The sequence below is a fragment of the Perca flavescens genome, chromosome 19, assembly GCF_004354835.1.
Source record: "Perca flavescens isolate YP-PL-M2 chromosome 19, PFLA_1.0, whole genome shotgun sequence".
NCBI lineage: Eukaryota > Metazoa > Chordata > Actinopteri > Perciformes > Percidae > Perca > Perca flavescens.
This window is the reverse complement of record NC_041349.1, coordinates 22,420,459-22,438,507: the sequence shown is the minus strand read 5'-3', so window position 1 is coordinate 22,438,507 and position 18,049 is coordinate 22,420,459. Positions and strand designations below refer to the sequence as shown.

Below are 18,049 nucleotides of genomic sequence, written 5' to 3'. Positions count from 1 at the left end.
TAGTCATCACAGCATACTTTACTTTTCAGGCCTCACATACCTCAAATTGGTGTCTGTAGTAAAAGAAGATTTACCGTCAGTGTAGTTTAGTGTATGGTGCATGTGATTAGATTCATATTCCATCTTTATCTGTAATATCACTATCAAAGCTAGGGACTGATGTCATGTGTTGGACGACAGTGGCTTCAAGTCACATTATCTATCTGAGAATCTTTTTAATTGTGTCCCAACCCCACTTGGATTAAAGCAATTTCCACGGCAATTATAGTTTAATCATCTGATTACATGGCTTTTGGCTCTTTGTATTTTAATAAGGGCTGTTAAGTAAGCCGGGCCTCAAACAAAACAGTCATATCAGCCACCAGGATATGATGAGGCAGACGGATGATAGTAACAGCTTCAGACATGCAGACATTTGTTCATACAACAAAAGATGCTTGAATGAACATGACTTTTTGATCATTACATTCTATATTAAAGGTCCCATATAATCCTCTTTTTTGGGTTTCTACTAGAACATGTTTACATGTTCAAAGAACACATCATTTTTCACATACTGTCTGTCTGAATATACCTGTATTCGCCATCTGTCTGAAACACTCCATTTTAGAGCCCGTCTCTTCAAGCCCCCCTCCCGAAAAAGACCAGTCTGCTCTGATTGGTCAGCGTTTCCAAGGCTCTGCACCATCATTGCAGCCAGGGAATGACTGTAACGGGGTTAACTATTTAACAGGTGCTGTCTCCCACCTCTCTCTACGTCACAACAGCTAACACTCATGCCCATATGAGGCAATGCCAGCTTTAGTTTCTCTCAATGCGTCTCGCTTTAATTTTCATCCTTTAAACTTCCCACAGATAAGAACCTTCCGAACAGCTCCAGCGTGGAAGTGGAAGTGACACCACCCATGAATGGAACAGCAGGTCAAGAGGGGGAGACTGTAAGTAATCACAGTACATATGAATACAAACAACAGCAGAGGAAAAAACTGCAGTGTGTCTTACCAAGCTCCCCACCCAAAAAAAACAAAACAAAAACTCCCCTATCCAGACGTTTGTGGATACTTTATGCCTCTCATCTGTGTCTCTGTTCCACCTTGAGTGTGATTGATGCAAAGGTTGCATTAACTATGGCACAGGTCACTACTGCTGATAAATTCCCAGCATGCACTCGGGCGAGTTCCTCCATCTTCAGCCAGACCTGCCAAAGACCCGCCTCCTCCCACTGAGTTCTGTAATCACACTCCTCACTCACCTGCTGCTCCGCGCCGCTGGGTGCCCCAAATGAACACACTCGCACACATGCCCCAACACACAGTCTTTGACGTACGGCCAGGCACAGAGAGCCGAATGGCACCTGCAGCAGTTGTGCTGGCATGAGCGATGATGGCGGGACGCAGCGAGCCGCCAGGCCAACAGACGGTCCTGGGGCAAAAGGGCAGCAATTCAAAGACGCACACTGAGAGGGAAGCAGGCAGAGGAGATGCCTGCGTCGGTCATCCTGCTGGATTCTCACTTGTTTCATTGACCAAGAGTAACCCCAAGACAGACCCAATTCTGCTACCATTCACTGGGCAAAAAGTTGTATTTTCAATTTGGTATTGGGGGCTGAAATATTTAGTTTCAGATAAATCATTTTCTCTAACATAATTTGTTTTCAAGTCTCAGCTCTACACACCCACATTTCCCTAATATGTTTTCTCATGCCCTAAAACTAATTTCATAGGCTGTTCTTTGGGTTAATCTGATGCAGTTTTTTTTATATATATATATTTATGTTTCACACTTTTTATTGAAAGGATTTGCAAATACTAAAACAAAAGTATACTAAAAAAGTGTTTTTCAAATCTGTATGAACTGAATGAGTCTTACAAAATTAGATCTTTCTGCACCTAAACAATAGATACTGTAGCACTTTAACATACAGCATTCCTCTGAGCTAAGATACAGTCGTCTATAAATACAGACTGGTGTGGATGCATACAGGAGCTTCCCAGAATAGACTGCACAACTTAAAATGAGCCATGATTCGGGCGCCCGGATAGGTCATTTGGTGGAGCGGGCACCCATATATAGAGGTTTACTCCTCGACGCAGCGGGCCCGGGTTCGACTCCGACCTGCGGCCCTTTGCTTCATGTCATACCCCCCCTCTCCCCTCTCATGTCTTCAGCTATCCTGTAAATTAAAGGCCTAAAATGGCCAAAAAAGAATCTTAAAAAAAGAAAAAGATGAGCCCTGATTGACATCATGACCATGTGTGTATTGATCTATTCCATTTGTTCTCAGATTGATCTCTCACTTTTGGGTTAATAATAGTCTTTACGAATAAAATTCTCTTGAAAGTGTCCAGTTTGAACTAGAAAAAAGTCACGTGATTTGGATCACCCTTGTTCGACATATGGGGAGAAAGTTGTGGAAATTTACTGCACTCAAGCAGTAGTATACTTCATGTTAAACATAAATATATACTGATTTGATTACAGCAAAGACAACGTTGGCAGTACTGACGGCAAAATAGGCTCCAGAATATTTTGTTCTGTATTGACAGGTGCAATATTTGAAAATCGATAATTTATTATTATTTTTTTAATTACATTTATATCTGCATTTATGTCCAAACCTAGAGACTTTCAAACATCAAAATGACATATTAAACATCTGTTCCTATTCAATTTTGCCTGGAAACGCTTCCAACACGCTTGCGTGTCGCGTGAAAAATAGGCATCGGTTCTATTTCTAGCATGCACGCGTTTTCGAGACGTGCGTGTCACGCAGGCAGTGTGCAAGCTCTAACCTGTTAACGTGGGAGCCGAAATAAAAACGGACACGCCACGCAGCTGACACGCTCACGCCACGCAGGCAGTGTGCAGGAGCCCTAATTGTACATGCAGCTATTTTTAGAGGTGTGTCCCACAGTGCACCTGTCTGTGTCAGCCAGGAAGTAGCAGGAAGCAGCTCACACCTTCATATACCGCCAGAGCCCCGTCATACTAATTGTTCAATTCCTCCTGGATGCCTTGGAATCCAAGATTGGGGAATAAGGAGATAGTTAAGGTCAAACTAAAATCGTCAGCAGACTTATAGAGCAATTTCCTGACTCCATTTTTGTTGTTGTTAAAACCTTTTGAGAGCTGTGCTGACTGCAATGATCATTATACTGCAATATTTCCGAAATGAAAGGGTTTTTCTTTCATAAAAGCAATATTGTATGGTATACTTTCATCTGGTTCTAATTTAATAATGTTTTTTTCTTGATGGGTGAATGATGGGCACATTCAGGGTATGACTCACAGCAAATTGTTCTGTTAAAATACATTCTGGATTTTCTACTTTCAGCACACATTTTGAACATTTATGAGAGCATAAAGCTCCTGTAATCACTTTTAATAACATACTGGGAAACTAAAGAAAATCATAACCTACAGGGATTTGAGACTCATCTCTATCTCTATCATAACTAAAATTATTTTTTAAAGAGGGTGTGTGTAGCATGGGTTTCAGGGAGGAAGTAACATCAGATCTGTTCACTTTCCTTTTTGCTAAATGAGAATTCCATATCCAGATGGGGTCTTTGTTAAAAAATAATTCCAAATAGCAGATGCCGATATTCACACCATTGCAAATGTTACAGTAGTACATCAATAAAGATTTATTATAAGTCAATAAAAGCCAAACTATTAAAGTAAATGAGTGAATGAGCTTCTGTTTGTCAGATTACACCTGTGCTGTGTGAATACCATAAAACTATTCAGATAGAGTATTGGACATGGAAAGATCAAAGTAATTTCAGATAGATGGCTGCATTCTGTCCATTCCATGATATTAAAAGTTGGATCAACAAAGTAATGCAAATGCATCAGGGTGCAGTCTTTTTGCCGCTGTGCTTATGTGCTTACATGTTTTTATGACCATTTCAACTCTTGTAGCTTTGTTGCCTCACACCAGGTGCCAGCACACATGCTTCCCTCCGGGAAGAGAAAAAATAGCAAATGTCACGCCTCCCCTCGCAGCTCCATGGGGCCTGGTAAAAGTCAGTGCCTTTAAGCTCGGAGTTGGCAGTGTTGCCAACTGAGGAACCACAGGGCAGGAAAAACCCCCAAGGGGCTGGCATTTGGGAACCAACTCAGAGTAGGGAGCACCATCTCTATGGGGTACTTTAGGAGAGAAAGCGGGTAAAGCATAAATAGATAAATGACAGACTCACAGTGTGCAATGTCAACTAGAAACAGTCACCTGCATGCAGTCAACATATCCATGAAGAGCTGCAGGGCAAGCATGCAATATAATGCCAGGCTTCCTGCTAGTACATAAGAAGGAGTTGCTGTTGCTATTATTATCCCACACACACTGCAGTCAACACATAGTAACACTGATGAAAACCTTGGATCTTTACATCTATAAAAAGCAGTGGATGTGGTTTAGAATTGATCTTTCTGAAGCCTCAGGTTTTTGGTTTTAGACAACAATGCAGCCATCTGGATATGGAGGAGAAATCAAAATGCTGAGCATAAGTGATGCAAGCTCTGCCTTTTGTTTGGCAGCTCTGATTACCAAGGTTACCAGGCAATACTCAACAGCAGTAGCTGTCACAGCAGGATAAGCTCCATATGATTCATGATTTGTGCAGTCGCCATCTTTAAAGATTTCTGCTTCCCTCTCTGGGCATGCTTAGCTGATGTTATCAAAGCTGTTCAGACTTAAATGATTTTCTTGAGAAAATTATTATTTACTGAGCAACGTCTGTATCAACATCTGCCCTGCTATATGTTTTTCTGTCCAGTCTACAGTATGTCTTTTGCACCCTTTTTTTGCTGCAGTTTCTTTGCACATTGGCTAACACCACTTTCAAAAGGGCAAGAGACAAATTCTACTGTAGGTCTACAGTGTGTTCTGCTCAGATCTGCCTGTGTGGACTTGCTTTTCCCACGGCTCCTTAGCATCCTGTATAATTGGATTCAAAGGGACCTAAGACATGTTTCTCTCAGAAGGCTTTGTTGTTATTATTAAATGAAAGTTTACAAGTGGCAAAATGTTTAATTGAGAGTCTGCTTTTGCAGCAGTAGGCACAAAAGCTAAACAGGTATGGTAGGCTAATGCCATAAAAAAGATGATGTAGTTGTCTTTCTTGCCAGTACCTCAGTATGTGTCATCTTCAGACAATGACAGCTTATTTTATGCTGATCTGCAGAGAGGTGACAGCCTTTGGCTCACTTGGCATTCCAATGGCAGGGCCAATCAGACCACGGGGGTCTGCCGGTGTAGCCAGTATCAGCAGTCCGCAGTGATGAGCCCCAGAGGGCTGTTTTACAAAAGCAGAATTTATAAATCCAGGATAAGCGATAAAGCAGGCTTGACCTAGTCTAATCAGTGCATCCTGGGTTGGTGCGTAGTTAAGAGAAGTGGTTTGTAAATGTCTATTTTTATCATTCAGTCCGATTGCTATTGTCTGCCACGCAATTCCTCACTGTTTTATCCGTGTTTGCTTCTTCGCGTATGCTTTGCTTCCTCGTATGGATATAGAAAAGAAAAACGCTGAAAATCTCTAAAATCTAGAAACTATAAAAATAGTTAAATGATAAACTCAATGCACACTGTAAACATGACTGTAACACAGAGTATTCATCAGTAATTCTCCCTGTTAGTTTATGAATGTACAGTAGCCTCAACTATATAGTTACTGGTCCAGTGAACTAAGTCTATAATTTGGGATAATTGTACAATAAGGATAGGTTTTTATAATTGTAGAATCCTCTCAAATTATAGTCCCAGTTCACTGGACAGAACACACATTGTGTGCTAAGAATGGCAAATAAATACACATGGAAGAGTAATATACATGATCCTTTATTGTTAAAGAATGGAAAAAGAAATGGAAAGAATGGAAAAAGAAATAAATCTATATCTAATCTATATGTATATAGTTCTGACCAGTCAGCCATTGTTAGAAACACACATGTAGAGTAGCACTTTATATACTGCCCTTCATCACTGACTTCATTTAAACACATTTGAAACTTTATTAAACTGTCATACTATATTCTAACAATATAAACAGCAGTCTTCATACAGCAATATAACCGCACCAAAGACTGTCATAAGTTTTAAAATAGTGGTCACAATGTTAAAATAATAACAGTATTTAACTGAACAGCAATATGTACCGGTTGTATTTTATTGCAGGCTGATGACAATAGGGTAAACCCACTGCTGAGTGAACAGAAAAAGCTCCAGTTATTAATAAATCCTGACTGCACAGAATAAATCTCCATGGAAACTCGGGTTGCTTCTGCTTTCATGAAACTGAGTCAAGGCTTAAGTCATCCGGGATACCTGGGAAATCCTGGTTTAATCCGCTATCTAGGTTTTGTGAAATAGCCCTCTGATAAATGGAGAGCAAGAGCCCTTTAGGCTCGGTGCAATCTCCCAAATCACGGTCATCAGACTCCTCTGTCTTAAGGTCAACGCAGTGCAAAGGCACGTGCACTTTGATGTCCTTCCATCAATTTCTGCCGATTTCTGTGTTGTCTTTCTTTAAGTGCTTGTGTTGCAAGAGTGCTGCCTACCTGTCTGGATATTTGCTATGTAGAAGTGTATACCAATGAGACAAGTTATCGAGCTAAAGGACACACTTAGATTGTTATGAAATGACTCAACTCAATGTGCTGTTATTTACTCCAAAATAGTAAATTAAACATCAAGTGATTACACTACATGGTGTGACAAACATGTCGACCCTGACAGCCTTATGTGGCAGCTCCAGACCAAAAATATAAGCGGTATTACCCATGGCTGTTTTGTAACCTTTATCTCCTCTCCCTCTTTCTCATCTTCGCTGTCTCTCTCTCAGGCTGAGGAGGAGGAGGAGGAGGACCAGCCTCTGAGCCTGTCCTGGCCTGAGTCCAACCGCAAGCGCCTCACCTACCTCTTAATCATACCTATCGTCCTTCCCCTGTGGATAACGCTGCCTGACGTCAGGAAGCCGGTGTGTGAGACAGAGTTCCTCCTTCTCTTAAAATTTGAAACAAGAATGTTGTGTGTGGAGTCCTTATTTGTGCGTCTGTTTCGAAATTCACTATTGGCTCTCTCTTCTTCTTTGCCTTTCAGACGGCAAAAAAGTTCTTCCCCATCACCTTCCTGGGTGCCATCACCTGGATTGCAGGTTTCTCCTACCTAATGGTGTGGTGGGCTCACCAGGTACTGTACACGGTTGCCAAAGACTTGCTCGCTCCCCAGGACATGACATTGTAAAATTAATTGGGTGTTATGTGATCATGACAGCAGTCCCAGAACACTGTGAAATCCTAACATAAGCATAATCCTTTAAACAAAAAAACAAAGGCAAGATACAGTCGTCTTTTCTCTTCATTTCCCATCCTAGAAAATAAAACCATATTCTATAACCCACCCACTCATAAGTAATTACAGCTGTCTTTAAACAAAGAAATTGTCAGAGCTAGAGTTTTGTCACCTCCAACAGCTTTCAAGCGTCACAAGAAAATTAAAATAGCTAGAACAAAAGATTAGGTTTTATTCACCCCAAAGCTTAGTTTCCTTCCCCCCCCTTTTTTTTGCAGGTTGGAGATACCATTGGGATTACAGAGGAGATTATGGGCCTGACTATATTAGCAGCTGGAACCTCCATCCCTGACCTCATCACCAGTGTTATTGTGGCACGCAAGGGGCTTGGTGATATGGCTGTATCCAGCTCCGTAGGCTCCAACATCTTCGACATTACTGTTGGGTACGCCATCTGAGTACGATTTGAGTTTGTGCATGGTCGTGCTGTTTTGTTTTTTTAACCATATTATCTGCCTTAACATTATAACCATGAATCCTGAAGCCTCATTTACATGATACAATGTTTGTTTGATAGATGAATATGTATTTTTCTCCAGGTCTGTGTCTTTACATTTTCAATTTTCCTTGTAATGTTTGCTTTGCATACTGTCAGAATAGTCAGAAACATCAAAAGCCATTTTTTGTCATATGTTCTTTAAAGGGGTGATAGAATGATAGAATGATTATATAGGGTTTTTACACTGTTCCTTAAGGTCTCCTAATGGGGTATGTAACATTGGTTGGGCTGAAAATTGCCCGAATGCTATTTTATTAGGCCCTTAACTACCCTGTGAATATGGCTCTATTTGGAACAAGAGCTTTTCTTCCAAATATGGTATGCTCATGAATATTCCGAATGAGCTACGCGCTGATTGGTTTGAGCAAACTACATAGAAACACAGAGAATCGACAGCAGGTCTCATATTTCAGACACTTCAAAGTTATACATTGTTTGTCGGGCTATTTCGTTATTAAATTCACTTCTGGGATTTTTTTAAGCGAGAAATCAACTATATAAAGCTCAAATATGGGCAGTTTTACGAAAATTGATGGCTAATTGCAAATTTGGTAAGACTGTGTGTCGGAGTTCAGCCGCCGGTGTTGCCTCGCCGCCCAGCCTGCCTTCCTTCACAGACCCCGGCCTCTTATGAGGTACTTGGTACTCATAGACAGAGCTCCAGGGCCTGCAACTCCCCTCTTCCTGCTAGCTAAATGGCCCGTTGTTTGAGAGTGAGAGCGCGGTCAGCGAGCTTGTTACACAGGCAATCTCTTACCACGTTACACACATGTCATGCCACTTATACAACATCTAACTAAATGTCTTATAAAGCTAACAACGGTGTCCGATTTCAAGTTAATGAATATTTGTGAAGACTAGGTGTTTCGTTAGCTGCGACTGTCCCTTCAATCCTAGCTATGTGTAGCTAGCTACAAATCACGGATAGTTAGCTTAATTTTCGGCGTAATTCGAGTATATTTACAGTTTGAATTTCATCATGTCACTTATACAACATCTAACTAAATGTCTTATAAAGCTAACAACGGTGTCCGATTTCAAGTTAATGAATATTTGTGAAGACTAGGTGTTTCGTTAGCTGCAACTGTCCCTTCAATCCTAACTATGTGTAGCTACAAATCACGGATAGTTAGCTTAATTTATATATAATTTATGTATATTTACAGTTTGAAGCAGCACTGGCCGCTGAACTCCGACACACAGTCAGACAAAATTTGCAATTAGACATACATTTTTGTAAAATGGCCCATATTTGACCTCTACATTGTTGATTTCTCGCATAAAAAAGTCTCAGAAGTGAATTGAATGGTAAAATAGCAGATGAACAATGTATACAAGAGATCTGCCCGACCTAGAGTCAGAAGACTAACTGATCTCAGGTCGGTTGTGTAGCCTATGAAAATGTTGGGGCGTGACAAAGAGAGAGACTAGAGCCAAATGAGGAAGAGCCCCATAGTTGACGTCAACTATGGGGCTTGTTGAGATTTGCCCATTTTCAGAGGCAGTTTCAAATTGTGAGATTTGCAGAGAAAAGAGGTGTCAATGGGATTTAGAGGTTCTATGTATGTCCTACCCTCTAAACTGTCATTATTCAACTATGACAAGGTAAAATCGGTTTTGCATTCTATCACCCCTTTAAAGAGTAACATAACAAACGGTGGAAAAATGTCTCCAATTGAGTTTCATGTGTGAAATGTGAGTGAGTTTCCCGTCTCACCACTCAAGGTCATGGTCACTGATAGGTGCGGTCAGAAGGGTGCTTTGCTGTAGTGCCAGGAAGTTTGAGTGTTATGTTGCCTCGCTATACCCGGTCCAGACCTCTAAATATATTGATTATATCTTTCAAGTATTCAGGTTTTTGAGTACTACACCTTTTAGGCCACAAGCGTGCAGGGTATACTAACATGACATGCAGTTATCGGAAGCTGATAACGTAAAATCAAGAATACTTACTGTGATAATTGTGTTGATGCTACATGTGTATTATTTTTTTATGTTAAATAAACAAAAGTATACCAACTCCTTTGTATGCTGTATCATGACAATAGTGGAAATGACACTACTAAAGAGAGAGAAGGCAGGAGAAGGTGGTAGCCTTTGTCAGTTAAAAGTGCAAGCATATGGCTATTTCCTGGCGCACTACTATGTTGCACTTGTAACCCAACAGTGATGTCACAGTGTACTGACACACCCTGGAGTACACCTCTACAGCTTGCTTTATACTTGAGATACTACACCAAAGATACTCATGGCATAGTTTTTGATTTATTAGGTTAGCAAAACCACACAACCACACTGATGTATTCCATGTAATAAGTTATGTTTACCACAATTTATAATTGTGATTATAATGACAGCGTGGACACATGTGTAACCCCTTAACATACCACTATAAATCGTGCTTACATCACTGCAGCAAGGTGAGAGATGAAGCAAGCAACCTGATATCCACATGAAAACAAGTCTTGACCAGAAAACCGATTCTGTTACAAACCTGTTTCACGCTCCTCTTTTTATTTAGGGCATCCTTGTTCATTATACCATTTTAAGCTTGGTTTGACCCAATAGAATTTGTAAAAAATTATGAAAGACAAGAAATTGTTGAGTCGAATTACATGAAGCATAATTGCTTAACAACTGTAACTTGTGTTTGTGTATTGGCAGACTGCCGTTCCCCTGGCTCATGTGGTCCTTTATCAACGAACTGAAACCGGTGCAAGTCAGCTCTAACGGCCTCTTCTGTGCCATTGTGCTCCTCTTCATCATGCTCCTCTTCGTCATCATCTCCATCGCCGCCTGCAAGTGGCGCATGAGCAAGCTGCTCGGCTTCATCATGTTCATGCTGTATTTCGTCTTCCTGGTGGTCAGCGTCATGCTGGAGGACAAGGTGATTACCTGTCCGGTTTCCATCTGAGGATCTTGGAGGACCCATTTACTCTCCCTCGTCACCACCACAACCACCACCAACACAACCATACTTCTTGTCTGCCATCGCTCTCACCCGACCCTTTGTGATCCTTCGCCCCAGGAATAAAAAAGAAGAATAAGGAAGACTGGACAAGAGAATAAAGCAGTTGGTGGCGAGGAGGGATTAAACCCACATGGGCAAAAGTCTAGGGCTTGGCTGGTTTAGCGTAGGCCTAACCTGAGTGGATTTTTATTTATTATTATTTAATTAGCAGGTGAGGGGAGGTTCTGTGTGTATCAGCCAAATATAGAAGCATTATGCATGCCATTAGTGTCAATAGACGAGCTCGAATCCAGACCACGCCTGGTAGGTTGAGGAGGATGACCTCCTGTGAACTTTGGGGGGAAAAACAAGAGATGCGCTGTATAAAACTCTCAATAATCCATGCAGTGGCTGAGCTGAAATTGTGAGCATATTTGAACACACACACTAGTTCAACAGACTAAGATGCTGTCGCCAAGAGTGAATAGGAGTTTGTGGATGAGGAATTGGCAGCCTGTGTGGGTGAAAAGTGTTTCCCGTCTGATGGTATTTAGCGAAAAGACTCTCCTGTGGGCTTTGCACCTGAGCAACAAGGGATGAAACAGTCTCGCTGGGCAGACAAACTTCTTATTTCTTATTTTGCTAATTCATAATGCTCAGTCTCAATGGCGAGTTTAAGCTTCCCCTCTCCCCTGCCGGATGTCATTTTTCACCACTGAATGTCTCTTCAGAGAATTATTCTTCTTTTTTAAATTTTTGGATTCATTTTCATGAAATACAGTATATAGAAGTAGCATTAGATGTACTGTAGCAGTATTAGGCAATGTAGAGCCATTTCGACAATCTGCACCTCTTTTGTTCTTTTGCCACTGAACACACATTCTTCTGATTGTACAGAATTTTCCATGCTTCATACGCACCGACTGACAAAGACGAGAAGAAAAAAAGCCTAATTGAAGTTTAGCCTCTCAAAATATATGCTAGCCTTCAATATCTTTCACTGGTTGAAAAAAAAAAGGCATGAGTACCTTAGGCTCATAAAAGTTCCGTAATGAAGTCAATGTCAAAATAATACATTTGAAAAAAACTTAACAGTGTTTAAGCGTCATAGTTGATTTAGATTATTCAATGTGTAGTGCTTTGTTCACAGTAGAACTGGGCTCAACTCACTGGCTAGTCAAGCTCCTGGGTAGTAGTTTCAAGGAGTCAACTGCATGTTAAAGTAGACACTTGGAGGTGAATAATACCAATCAACATTTAAGAAGTCGTATACCTAAATGTATACTTTTTCAAACATGTTTCATAACTTCTTCATGCAAACCAGTGCTCAGTCTCTATGTAGAAAGTGTCGACATGTATGGTCAATGATATCTATCAAACTTGTGCAATTTCTTTTCTAATCAAAGGTGCTTTTGTGTGCATGTGTGCAATCTGCATTTAAAGTCATCACACAATGACCATTCCTTATATTTATCTATGACTAGAGGTTATACTACCAGTATTTTGCAACTAATTGCAAAAAGAAATATACACCAAACGGTGTTTTATACTGGGAATAGAAATCATAATCACAATCTCTCCTTAAGCTACATAGAATGTGGAAATCACAAATTTAACAGCAATATACCGTGTGTGTCGTTGAGAATCGCAACCCCACCCCCATGACCCTCCCCATGCGTCTGTCCTTGCTGTCCCTCACTGTCCTTCCTGTCCGATGTGGTCTCACACCCTACAACAAAAAAAGTGTGCAGCCATTTCCTCCTAAAACTGACCCCTTCCTGTTAGAGCTGGCCAGTAACACCTGCTTTACCTCAACACAGCCTCTGTACAGCAGCGGAGTAACTGTAAAATAATAGTAAATAGATTCTCTGAATGTGTGAGGAAATGCATGCAAGGAATTTGGGCTGGTTACCCACTGACTGTACAGCTGAGCTTAGACCAACTATATATGTTCACTTTTATGCATCCATTCAAAAAGAAACACCAAGAACTTATTGGTTTTACTCTGTAAATAATTTTTTTTTGCAAGAAACAAATGGCTCACACATGTATTTTTTTTTAATAGTGGATGGGAAAGGATAATGATATGCTGGAGGCCCTTAAGTATTATAGTATTATTGAGCGAAAAGACAACTCAAGAGCATTTATTTTTAGACTACTCCACATCTTATTCGCATGCTTTACACTGTAAACATGCTTGTTCAGCATCTGTTAAGAAAACGAGAGTTGTAATTACCATATTGCTTCCTTGAATTCAACAATAGTGGGGTACTGTGTTTTCTGACACTTGGCAAAGATTTCAAATGCACAGGTAAAAGAAAACTTTCATTCATGCAAACCAAACTCATATGTTAAACTGTTATTTGTCCTCTCGTATATCTCCTTGAACATTTCCACAACACAGATTCATAGTCAATTTAAGGCTTCTATTGATGACTCATGTACTTTGTGAAATTCTCCTGCACACATTTCCCATTAAACTCTTTCCTCAGAGCGCCCACACACTCTTCTTAACATAACACTTCACCTCACCATTCTTTAGAAGAAGAGTTAGACATTTGGGGAAATGCACTTTTTTGCTTTCTTGCCAAGTTAGATGAGAAGATGGATGCCACTTTGATGTCAGTGCAGTAAATACAAAGATAGAGCTAGCACTTTAGCTGAGCTTAGCTTAGTACAAAAGCTGGGAACTGGCTAGTCTGGCTCTTGTTGTGTTTTCAGATTTTGAGAAAGGAGAGGCTTGGTCCAATAAATATTTAACAAAAAGATGTAATATAAAAATGTCATGACAAACAACTAAAAGTTTTACACTGCAGCGGGCTGACATAGCGGTCTCTCCTAACGGATCAACACCTTTTCAGTCCCCTTTTCCTACGCTGCTCACTATATTCTCCTGGTGATGTGGGTGGTTAATTTTCCCCACGTGGCTTAGGATCATTTTGCATTAGTCCTTCATTTGGTCCATGCTCCTGAGCGCATCCCATTGGATCTCTTCGGTGCCCCTATAAGAAGGACATATTTTTAAATTCATATGTGTTCAAGGTTACCCTCGGTCATTGATGAAGGTTATAACGTGGAAATGTAAATTCTTTTCAAGCTACAGGAATAAACATTCTTTGGTCTTATCTACTTGGCCTACCAGCAGGATTGAGCTCCAAGATAAATAAACAAAGGGTTTCTTCCTGCCGTGTGACAAAAGAAGGGTCACCCCCTCTGAACTGTAGGAGAGCAGTCAGACATGATTTAATTAACTTGAGGAGCTTAGGAATCCGTATGAAAGGGAAGGATATTGATTGGGTCTAAAGTTATTGATACAATTCTTCTGCCTAACCCAGCTGCAGCATATATTGTGAATACATTAGAACATTAAAGTACATTGACATCAAAGATCAGCATTGTTTTAACATTTTTAAACTCTACTCTCTATAGCCAAAGGTAGCAAAATCCACCTACAAGCACCTCTAAAGCTAACTAACTAACACGTTATATCTAGTTTGTATCCATTCAAAAAACTAAAAAAGTGTAAAAACAACAAGGTGTGGTTTTACATTGGTTTATGTGCAGGCAAAGCTAGCTGTTTCCCCGTTTCCAGCCTTTGTGCTAATCTAAGCTAACCGTTTGCTTGTGGTAGCATCATATTTACCGTACAGCCATGAGAGCAGTATCAATTTTCTTGTCTAACTCTCGGCATAAAGGCTAATACGTGTGTTTCCCAAAATGTCTAAATATTGCTTCAACAGGTCAACAGATATTTTGCTACCACTATACTTAGCCAACATGAGCATTCTGTACCTGCACACTTCCACTGCAAAAACCTACTGTCAAGACAACAATTACTTTTTTCTTTCTCCAAAGTTCCTATGGTGTTTTTAAGTGAAAGCACGAATGGTGAAGGAAAAAACTAAAAGAAAAAAAATCAAAAGGCTAAGCGGTTTAACATGTGAGCTTGGCATTGATTGTGGTTCACCAGGATAAGCGACCATGAAAGTTGACCACCAATGAACATTCTTGCACTGTAAATGTTTTATTTTCTTGGTGTTATTGTAAGATTTATTTAAGGTGTACATATATACAGATACAAATTAACCATATAATCTATATGTGTAAAAGAAATATGTCTCTTTATGTAAAAACACAAAGTATATAATAAAACAAATAAAGATGATAATTCAAATATGCAACATGTGCTTGCTGGTTTTACATTACTGTCAGACCTTAGGCTATATGTTAGTAAATGGCTTATTTAATATTTGGTAGCGCTTTATTTTTTTTTTAAGATTATTTTTTTGGGCATTTTCAGACAGCTGAAGACATGAAAAGGGAGAGAGAGGGGGAATGGCATGCAGCAAATGGCCGCAGGTCGGAGTCAAACCCACAGCCGCTGTGTTGAGTAAACCTCTATATATGGAAGCCCACTCTACCAACTGAGCCATCTGGGCACCCAGGTAGTGCTTTATTTTAACAGACAGAGACATGTTACATGTTAGAGACAGCTATATTTTATACTGTGTACAAGTATAAATGAAACTGGGTAAATCATCCACATGTGATAAACATGTTTACATGAGGAGTTATAGTTGTAGATACATTAATAAACACTTCCTTATACCTGATTACAACCACATTATAGCTTATAAATGCTAAAAGGAGGTGTTTGAAAAATGTTTTATTACATTAAATGACTTAGACTCATAGCCTTTTGGACAGTTTTTGTGCCCTCATCTCACTAAGTTTTGAGGTGTGTAGTAGTGGTAAACATGTTGTGGCTGTACTGGAAACTTTGGAAAGTTTAGAAGCTTCCTGTAAGGCTTTTATTTGTTTATTTGAATTAAAGGACCACTCAACTAATTTCCCACATGAACGCCAATTTCTTACTTAGCCTGTGGAAACAGTTGTATGATGACTTATGTGGCTCTGGAAGGAGCTTTATACAGTTTGAAATATATATTTTGATGATGTTATCAGGGTTATCTCGGCTTGGGCTTGAGACTTAAATTTTAGCAGATTTAGCACATTGTTCTGAATGCCAGGAATGACTCAGAATACTGAAAATGTAATTTTCACAGCACATAAACTCTCAATGTGGATGAATTTGAGCATCTTTTAAAACAAATGTGTCTTAGGATGCACACCTGGCCTACACAGTTCTTATACAGTCAGCATTTGTCCTCTGACTTTTTCACAAGAAAGACTCTACACCCCATTGTTTGTCAACCCACAAACTTCTTTGACTTCTCCATTGTCTGCCGTAGACTGTAAGAGTATCAATAAATGAACCCACTTTTAAGCTTTCCCTAAACTCAACTGCAATGAATTTGCATACATTTTTAACCGAGGTAGCCTTCATAACAATCTCAAATAGCAATAATCACTGTAAAATAGAAGTAAAATACTGTTTTACCTTTATACAAGGGAAGTGATATGCTTTGTTTTTTTACTTCTCATGTAGTGCCTTCCTGCACGCATGAAGACTAGTTGTGGAATACAGCGCCCTCCTGTGATCAAACCCTGACACCTCAATGTGACTTGTGATGCAATCATCGTGCAGATAGATAGATTGCTTTTCCTTAGAATTGTGTCACATAGTTTTCCGAGTACTTTCATGTTTATATACTGGAAATAGACACAACATGAGTCAAGCTATTGTCTCTCTGTTATTCATGTTAGTTCCCTCTTGACTTTGAATGTCAAGCTCTTGTTTTAACAAAAAAGGATTATGATGTGAGATAAATAGGTGTAGTTCCAAGGTAGAGTAAAGAAGGGGGATGGGGGTGAGTTACGTGGGGTTTGAATTTCTGAACCACTGATGGTGGTTAAACATGCCAAAGCATTGTATGTGGCGTTTGTGGTAATAATTCTGAAGGAGAAACAGAAATCCCAAGGTGTTTCCTGCTAACTCAACTAATGTCCTTATAGCCTTTTAAAAACTAAATCTGTTTTCTGATTCACAACACCTTATTTGCACCCTCACATAATTGCATGAGGAAATAGAAAATACAATAATAGCCTACTAGAGCTAGATATTTCCATTTTCAAAATTGGCTAAAACCCTTTTTTATCCACTAAAGGATTTGTGGAAGCATCTGAGACAAGGCCTTTTTCCTAAGAGCCCACACAGTGTTAGCTATCAACCATTAGTAATTTAAGCAGTCTTTAAAACATTCTTTAAACTAATTGGAAGTAAGCTAACTTACCACTGCTGAGTTTGTATTTCACTGAGAAAGTTGAAACTAGTTAGCCTAGCTTTCTAACATTGCTCATTCCCACAATATGTTTTTTTGTTTTGTTTTGTTCTTTGTATTTCAAGATGTGTTCGGTCACTGCTGCTCCCACATACTCAATGTTGTCTTCATCCCACTTGATCTTTAAGGACTTTCCAGATTTTCAAAAAGGATCCATAACATTATCTATGATCTTTCCTCAGAAGTGTGTTTCCTTCTTCCAGGTATTACCAGATGTTTTTGATAATAAATTAAATGACTGCTTCCCCCTCACCTTTCACTGGAAATTGATCCTGCGTTTTTCCATCCAGGTAATTCACAGTGTCAACGCACTTAACTAACCTCCAGTTTGAGTGTGTATGCTCTTACATCGTCAGTATTCCCCTGGAGAGGAGTGGTTTTAATCACTCTTACTGACGGCACTCCTTTGTGATTACATTTTTTGCCGTTTAGTTTCAAAATCCTGGATAGCATTCTCCTTTTTTTCTGGACAGACGAGACTTTGGTTTGGAAGACATGATAATACGGTAAGTCTTGTGAAGTCATCAAGAGCTTTTTCTTAATAACCATTTATTACACTTCAAAGATGGGACCACATACAGTTATTGAGATTAAATCAATGGCCAGATAAAAAATTTGGTTAAATTGATAAGAAAGTTTAAAGAAAATATAAAGATTTATTATAAATATATATATAATATATTATAAATATATAAACTTGATTCAGAAACTAAACAACAGTAATTATGTCTGTCCCTTAATGCATGGTGTGATCTATTTTTTTTACCTATTTGTTATATATTTCTACTTCAAATCTCATCTACTTTATGTCTTATTTAAATCGTTCTATTCCATTAAGATGTATGGTTCCAAAGCAAATCCTATATCCTCACTGGAGTTAAATTGGGATTTTTGTATAGTTTTATTTTGTTATTTGTCGTCAGTAGTTATAGTTTCTTTTTCATTCAGATTTTTCTACTTTTGGTTTTAGTAATTATTGTGTGAGTGGTGTATTTCAAGAAAGG

At 39.4% G+C, this 18,049-nt stretch overlaps 1 protein-coding gene across 7 annotated transcripts in view; it reads left to right on the top strand.

Annotated features, from left to right (window-relative positions):
- The window catches only part of LOC114545742 (sodium/potassium/calcium exchanger 2), a 59,372-nt gene extending 44,455 nt beyond the window's left edge, over positions 1-14,917 (top strand). For 6 of the 7 annotated variants that reach the window (XM_028564228.1, XM_028564225.1, XM_028564223.1 and 3 more), the window contains 5 exons: positions 856-938; positions 6,846-6,980; positions 7,103-7,192; positions 7,573-7,739; positions 10,518-14,917. In XM_028564228.1, coding sequence (XP_028420029.1) covers positions 856-938; positions 6,846-6,980; positions 7,103-7,192; positions 7,573-7,739; positions 10,518-10,767 — 725 coding nt within the window. In that variant the 3' untranslated portion in view covers positions 10,768-14,917. The remainder of the gene's footprint in view (positions 1-855; positions 939-6,845; positions 6,981-7,102; positions 7,193-7,572; positions 7,740-10,517) is intronic. The other variant, XM_028564230.1, reaches the window with a different exon arrangement.
- Positions 14,918-18,049: the final 3,132 nt, after the last annotated feature.